This window comes from Chenopodium quinoa, unplaced genomic scaffold, assembly GCF_001683475.1.
Source record: "Chenopodium quinoa cultivar QQ74 unplaced genomic scaffold, ASM168347v1, whole genome shotgun sequence".
Taxonomy (NCBI): Eukaryota; Viridiplantae; Streptophyta; class Magnoliopsida; order Caryophyllales; family Amaranthaceae; genus Chenopodium; species Chenopodium quinoa.
This window is the reverse complement of record NW_018743814.1, coordinates 900161-908214: the sequence shown is the minus strand read 5'-3', so window position 1 is coordinate 908214 and position 8054 is coordinate 900161. Positions and strand designations below refer to the sequence as shown.

At 34.5% G+C, this 8054-nt stretch overlaps 1 protein-coding gene across 10 annotated transcripts; it reads right to left on the bottom strand.

Moving 5' to 3' along the window:
• Nucleotides 1–574: 574 nt before the first annotated feature.
• On the bottom strand, nucleotides 575–5322 carry LOC110685483. Of its 10 annotated transcripts, none has more exons than XM_021862011.1 (6): nucleotides 4410–5321; nucleotides 3924–4093; nucleotides 3381–3548; nucleotides 1519–3274; nucleotides 1227–1343; nucleotides 575–845 (listed from the first exon to the last, which is right to left on the bottom strand). In XM_021862011.1, exons 1-4 carry the CDS (start codon nucleotides 4553–4555, stop codon nucleotides 3180–3182), a joined length of 579 nt encoding a protein of 192 aa, XP_021717703.1. In that variant the 5' UTR covers nucleotides 4556–5321; the 3' UTR covers nucleotides 575–845; nucleotides 1227–1343; nucleotides 1519–3179. The 10 variants fall into 10 exon arrangements, 7 of the variants coding, with proteins under 7 accessions (XP_021717703.1, XP_021717707.1, XP_021717705.1 ...); XM_021862015.1 differs by having other exon boundaries at nucleotides 1227–1676; nucleotides 1760–1806; nucleotides 4410–5320; XM_021862013.1 differs by having other exon boundaries at nucleotides 1519–1624; nucleotides 4410–5319.
• Nucleotides 5323–8054: the final 2732 nt, after the last annotated feature.

Here is an 8054-nt window from a genome sequence, read left to right as displayed (position 1 = left end):
AAAACTAATTATTTGTGACAGATTAGCGACTAATAAGACTAATTATTTTGCAACTAACGAATCAGTCTCTAAACCAAATTTGCAGTCGCTAAATATTTGCGACCGACAATCAATATTTGAGACCATAATTTAGCGACAACCAATATCAATCACAAAAAAAAGGTACCCACGCATAAATTCAAAAAATTAAAATGTTAATTTTATTCAAATAACCAAAATATCATCAAATTTGTATCAATGTATTAAAAAACAATATTTAACTCATATGACTAATTGTTTCAAAAGTCACCTCCCATATCAAGAAAGCTACTTCAAATAAGAACCAATAATGACGATGTAAAAAAAACCAGTTGTTCACAAAATTACCACCAAGAAAATAAAAATCACTTAGTTGTATCACGAGAGCGGGTGACTGTAGGCGTAGGAGGCTTGCAAGGACGGTAACCTTGTTTGACAAGTGATACCATTTCCTGCAATGTTTTTTGCATAGCTAATTTTTCCTTCTTCCATGTAGCTTTTTCGATCTCATGATTTTCGACGAATTCCTTAGCATATTTTAAGCTCTCTGCCGCTATTTTTTGGCTTTCTTCTACCTTGTTATGGTTTTCTTCTGCCATCTTCTTTAATTCTTCAACTTGAGAGCTTAATTGAGAAATCATGGAAGGAGTAAAAGATGATGTCGTAAGTTGAGAAGCAGGATCGCTCTTGTAATACATTTGTGAAGCACTCCCTAAACCGTAGACTTTTCCTTTCTTTTGTCCACCTACAACCTCCAAATAGACTTTGTTGGGGTTTATCTCAATTCCTTTGTTCTTATATTCCTCAAGTTTTTCCATATATTCTCCCTGCATTAAGATATGTATTAGTAACTATGATCTCAAATGTTAAAACTTAAAAAGACTAAAAACATTAAAAAAAAAAAAAGTTAAAATAAAAAATGCAACACTTATAGCAAAATAATTTATGTAAGCAGTTATTAGTAAAAATTTCGGCAGAGTCTCCTTTGTAAATTGAAGAATCCCCTCCTATAGGGTATGGCTTCAAAATAAACCTGTCTCAATTCACATTGTGCCATACCACATTAATCATATGATTAATGCCGGCAAATCATTCTCATCCTCCAACTCAATCACACAAACAAATAAACAATCTATAATATCTCCAAACATTAACTACCATATATATATTTTTTGTAATATTAGCAAAATATAGAAGTATACTCATACCATGACTTTTTAAGACTTGTCACCCATCAATTCAACTTCATCATTGCCCACACAAACAGAATGAGTGCTCTCATAAACTTCAGCAGCAGTTGGTAAAATTCCATCCTTTTTCTTTGCCTTGTATAAGAATAAGTTGTTAGCACTAAAAAAAATACAATAAAAAATTGGGGACATAGACTACAGAGCAATTGTAATAAAGGCTAGTTATTGTCATCGCTTAGTGGCTAAAAATTTTCTACTTTCTTCAATCTTATATAAAATCATAAGTTTGCTGCTAAAATCATACACTTACCATTTTTTTAACCACTTGAGGAGTAGATATGCTACCTTTGGCGATGGCCAGGGTCAAACTTCTCTAAGGGTTGTTTTCCTTGGAAGTTTTATGCAACGTCTTTGCTCTGTTTCATACATTTTACTCACACAACTGTAGCCTATTTAAAGTCCTAAATTCTGAAACATAAGTTATTATATGTATTAAAATTAATTTATGTAGACATTTGGATTTTTATTTGAAGTAGCAGGTGCTGCGTTATCTATAGTATCTAACTGCTACATCTGTGAACCAATATTTGCATTGTTCCTGATGTACATATGCCATTGAGAGGAGGAAGCTGAACTTTATTAGACCTAAGCTTAATCGTAACTCTAATGTGAAGACAGTATGTAAAAAAAAAACAAAAAACAATATTTCTGGATTCGCAATTGGCAATAGAAACCAAATTAAAATAAAAAATTGAACAAAAAAAACTTAATGATAACCCTAAAATTCGCAATTCCTAATTCTAGTTACTTACTACGTATTATTTTTAAGAATAACCCCTTATAAGCCATAAACATAATCGAGAAATACTAATTCCTAATTCTAGTTACTTAATTCATATTATTTTCAAGAATAATTCTCGCATCTGTGATATTATCAGATTAAACCAATTTGCAATTCAATCAATAATCAGATTAATATCAATTCGCAATAGAAACCCAATTAAAATCAAAAATTGGACAAAAAACTCAATTAACATACTGTTATTCTAGCCCCTAACTTGCTGCCCCACAACTCAATTAACTAACACCTTATTACAAGAGCGTAATAAGGAATAACTTGCTGCCCCACAACTCAAATTAGGGTCAAACTCAATTAACATACTGTTATTCTAGCCCCTAAATTGCTGCCCCTAATTTGCTCTGATTTTATTATGTTTTTGAGACTAATTTGCATTGTGGTTATCCTCATCTAATGGTATCCTCATCTAACGGCCAAGGTTGATGTCACATAGATATTGGGAAATAAAACCGGATTTGACAATGACAACAATACACCTTATTCAACTCAGATAAGAAGATGAGGGTAGTGGGAAATGTGAGGATATCAAAATCAACATACGTAGTATGTAATTAACACTATTGATAGTTTCTTAGTCAAGTTAACAGTGAATGACCAAGAAACTTGCATGCTTAATTACAAGCTCTTCACCCCTGACTCCCTGAGTCCTTACCCAAGTAGTTTGCACAACTCACAACAGCTATATGTTCACTATAGAAACCTGAAGTTGAAATGCATAACTCCAGCACCAATTCGGTTTAATGATTTGCTAATATATTTAACTTCATAATAACTCCAAACACATTTCCAATCCAAAAGCAACTCCAATTCTCCAAATTAGTGATCCATGATTACACATTATATAGAGGTGAAGTGAATTCAGACCAAGCAGATACTCAGAAAACAGAATGAGTGAATGCATTTATGCATTCGATGCCGGGTCAAGGTAAATTTTTATATCCAATTAGAATAACTTGCTGCCCCACAGCTCAAATTAGGAGCAAACTCAATTAACATACTGTTATTCTAGCAACCACCCACAACAGTTGCCATGACAATCAACCAGCAGCAAATTAGGCTCAAAAACATAATAAAATCAGAGCAAACAAGAATTTAATTATAACTAGCGAGCCTCAATACCCTCTAATGAACAGGAATTCAGAGCAAAACGAGAATTCAATTAACAACAAACCCCCTGTACCTCTTTTGCCGAAGTCAATTTCACCAGCTGAGCTTAATTGGAGAGGAGGATGATTTTAGTAATTATAGAGGTTAATTAACACAGTACAAATCTAGAGTACTAGCAGCCCAACTGGGCTAAGGGATAACAATACCTTCAAATTCTGTGTCTGAAAAGCCATCCCTCTGAATACTCCATGATCTCCATGCATCTGGCTTCATACTTAACCTATTGGAATATGATCTATTCAACCCATTGCTACTGATCAGATGTCTATCTTGGCTCAGTGATGCAGGTTCACTTATTTGAGGATCGCTACTGTCTTTTACAACGTAAAAACTACATGTCACATGATAGTTTAACAGGTTTTACAGAAAAACAAAAGACATTGAAGATGTAATATACAGATCAACCATTCACATGATAGATTAAGGTAAACACTTTCAGGCAATGAAAGACTCCACCTCCACCCTGTGACCCCCATAAACACCTGCCATCCACCAATTCCTTCCAACATAAAGCATCTCTAAATGGAATAATGAATTCATACATTGAATGATACTGGATCAGAAAATGAGAAATTCAAAAGCTAGGAAACATAGAATATAATAACTAGTCAGAGTTCACCTAATTGATAACATCAATAAAAACATTAATTGGCTAAAACAGAGCAGGATTAGAAACAAAGTCAACTCACCCACATCCTTCCTTATTCCCTTGGATCGATTATGGTCACTAGTACCTCCATTGACGTTCTCTACATTAGTACCATTCTTCCCCAACTTGAAACCAAAACTCAGATTTCTCTGCCTTTCCAATCGATTCAATATACCCTCAATCCCACTCTCATCTTCCGCGGCCAGTTCTCTGCACACAAAAAGTTTTACATTAGGACTATTGCGACATGTCTCTAGCTCTCTTATCTCTCAATCTACATGACATTATGACTGCATAATAAAAATTTGTTCTTGCCGTTTTCAGACATCAAAGACTGACCCCTCTAACAAATAAATGTATAAGTTACCCATCCACAGAAACAGATTATATTCAAGAGAACTTTAGATTGGCTTTTTAGGTGATTTACTATTATTATATACCAAAATAGATGGTTTTCATAAGGAAAATAAACAGAAAATTGAAAGTGACAGAATCATAAAGAGCAAAACAGGAAGAATGTCCTCACAGTGATCGACCAGAAGACGAAGGCGCCGGCGAAAAATCGCCCAGAAAGGAAGTCTCTTCAAAAGGCCTTTCTCCATTAGCATTTGACCCACTTCTTCCCTCATTTACAGAACCAATTTTACCCTTCTTTCTCAAGACTACCTCCATTTTACTAGCTAACCCATTTTCACTAATCCCATTTTCATATTCATCCTCCTAACCCACTGTCATCCACCCACCTCTCTCCATTATTGCATCAAGCAAATCCACCCTCCCTGAATCAATCAACTCCATTTTGCTAGGAAACTTCTGGGGTTTCTTGGAATTTTTCATGAATTCCAATACTTCAAGCTCTAAAGCTGGGTCACCTTCAACTTCCCAATTCTTGCACCCCCCCTTCTTCATGAAATATACTTGTATATATTTTACAAATAATAGTTAAAAAAAGGGGTCGAAATAACAAGAAATGGGATTTTTACATTGAAAATCATTCGGGATTTTCGCATACTCAATCAATTTTGATTGATTTTTAATTAATTGACTTCAATTAGACCATGGAAACCAAATTAAAATCAATAATTGGACCCAAAAAAAAAATCAATGATAATCCTAAAATTCATAGTCGACAAATTACAATAAGCGAAGGGTGGAAGGCATTTAAACTTACCTGGGAAGAGACGTGGTGGCGCAGTGGAGCTAAGGAAGATGAAGAACGACGGTGAGGGGCTGAGGGTTGATTCTCTAAAATTAACCCTTCTGCGTGTATCTTTCAGAGTGATTAATTTTTTTTTCTTTTTTTTGTTTTGTTTCACGAGTTAAATGATTAAGGTTTTTTTTTTTTTTTTTTTTTTTTTTTTTGAGGAAGAGTATGATAGTTCTTGTATTTGACGGTGGATAAGAGTATAAGACTGATTGATAATTCTTGTTTTTTTGGCGGCAATAACCTTTTTTTTCATTTTTTTTAGGAATAAGGGATTTTTTTTTATTTTTTTTATTATACTAAGGGTTTTTTTTATTTCTTTTTAATAAATATTAAAAATAATAGTAGCGACTACCGTGTTAGTTGCAAATTATTACAAGAGCATCGCAGATTAGCGACCGCATAGCAACTATTATAAATTCGGTTGCAAATTTTGTGACTACTCGTCTTTTTCTGTCGCAAAAATATTTTTTGCAACTGATTATTATAGTAGTCGCAAAAATCAGTCGCTAATTAACGACCGCATAGCAACTACTGCAAATTTGGTTGCAAAATTTGCGACTACTCGTCTTTTTCAGTCGCTAAAATTATTTTTGCAACTAATTATTATGGTAGTCGCAAAATTCCGTTCCTAATTCACCTTTTTCTTGTAGTGTGTTAAGCTTTGCACCACGTAGAAATTCCTTCACATCTTCTTTGCTGATCCATGCAACTGCATCCTCATCATAGTGGAACATTGCCTTAGGAAGTGCAACTTCCATGGGATCGACCAAATGACAAGCACGGTTGTGAAGAAAGGTCATGTCAGCAGAGAGCAATTGAAGAACAATGTCTTCAACAAGTGGAGTAGGTGGCATGGGTGAACCTTTCGAAGAGTGCAACTTCGACGCTTGTTCACTCTTGGACCGTTGTTCACTTAGCTTCTTCTTAGGTTGATCAATTCTTTTAGGCTTCTCCACCCTCCTTCTCTTTGAAGTTTTGCTTCCATGCGAAATCTGAAATAGTTTGAGAAAGAATAAGTTTATAAGTTGAGAAATGAAGAAAATGGCTTTATTTTGATGAAATGGGCCCAAACACTTTAGAACTTTGCTTCTTTTATGTAATTTCAACAACAATCACTTATAAACATGTAATTATGATATGGTTTGAGAATGTATAAGTTTATAAGTTGAGAAATGAAGAAAATAGGCAAGTGAGTAGCCATTTCGGCTCAAAATGGCTTTATTTTGATGAAATGCGCCAAAAAACTTAGGACTTTGCTTCTTTTATGCAATTTCAACTCACAATCACTTATACATATGTAATTATGATATGGTTTGAGAATGAATAAGTTTGCAAGTTGAGAAATGAAGAAAGTAGGCAAGTGAGAAGCCATTTCGGCTCAAAATGGCTTTATTTTGATGAATTGGACCCAAAACCTTAGAACTTGGCAGTTTTTATGTAATTTCAACTGACAACCACTTATAAATATGTGATTATGAGTTTTTTTTGAGATGCAAGGAGTTTATAAGTTGAGAAATGATGAAAATAGGCAAGTCAGTAACCATTTCGGCTCAAAATGGCTTCATTTTGATGAAATGCGCCAAAAAACTTAGAACTTTGCTTCTTTTATGCAATTTCAACTCACAATAACTTATACATATGTAATTATGATATTTTTTGAGAATTAATAAGTTTCCAAGTTGAGAAATGAAGAAAATAGGCAAGTGAGAAGCCATTTCGGCTCAAAATGGCTTTATTTTGATGAATTGGACCCAAAACCTTAGAACTTGGCGATTTTTATGTAACTTCAACTGAAAACCACTTATAAATATTTGATTATAAGTTGTTTTGAGATGCAAGGAGTTTATAAGTTGAGAAATGAAGAAAATAGGCAAGTGAGTAGCCATTTCGGCACAAAATGGCTTCATTTTAATGAAATGCGCCAAAAAACTTAGAACTTTGCTTCTTTTATGAAATTTCAACTCACAATCACTTATACATATGTAATTATGATATGTTTTGAGAATGAATAATTTTTCAAGTTGAGAAATGAAGAAAATAGGCAAGTGAGAAGGCATTTCGGCTCAAAATGGCTTTATTTTGATGAATTGGACCCAAAACCTTAAAACTTAGCAAATTTTATGTAATTTCAACTGAAAACCACTTATAAATATGTGATTATGAGATGTTTTGAGATTCAAGGAGTTTATAAGTTGAGAAATGAAGAAAATAGGCATCATATTGAATCCATTGGGACAGTTACGTAGAACACTTGCATAGCTTGAGATACAAGGATAAATGGTTCCGCACTATCATTCAAGTGGCCAAGATCTACAAGAGTAAAGTCCTCATATTTGACGTTATGCCTGATATTATCAACCCACTTACACTTAAAAGAGCAACCGTGAAGTCTGAACAATCAAGCTTCCATATTTCTTGAATTCGACCATAGTATGACAACTCTGCATCGACAGGTGATTTATCCTTAGAACCTGCAAACTCCCTTGACGATGCCACAAGAGTTACACCACTGTTTTGGGTGGAGGAAGATTTCAAATCACAACCCTCGGTCCAAAAAGTGTACCCATTGATGTTATATCCCTCAAATGAACGGTCATAATGCCTAGGACCGTACGCAAGCCACCGTACTGTATCGGTCACATAAGTATCATTCAATCCACTCATTACTCGATCACGAAACCAATTAACAAACCTCTTATTATGCAACTGCGTAAGTTCCCTTTCACCTTGTAGGGAATAAATTCAAGCTTTAACCCCATGGTTGAACCCCAATGTGATCATACACTAAAGTACGGTGGCTTCCAAAGGGAAAGAAGATAGAGCAAAAGAGTCACCAACAAGTTTTAGGAACTTGTAAACCGTTCACAGGGTGAAGGTTACACCCCTTAACGATCCAAGAGATCGTCAACTCCATAAGGTCTTGAACAAAATAAGGGTTCGGGGATGAAGGTACAAATCCAACCT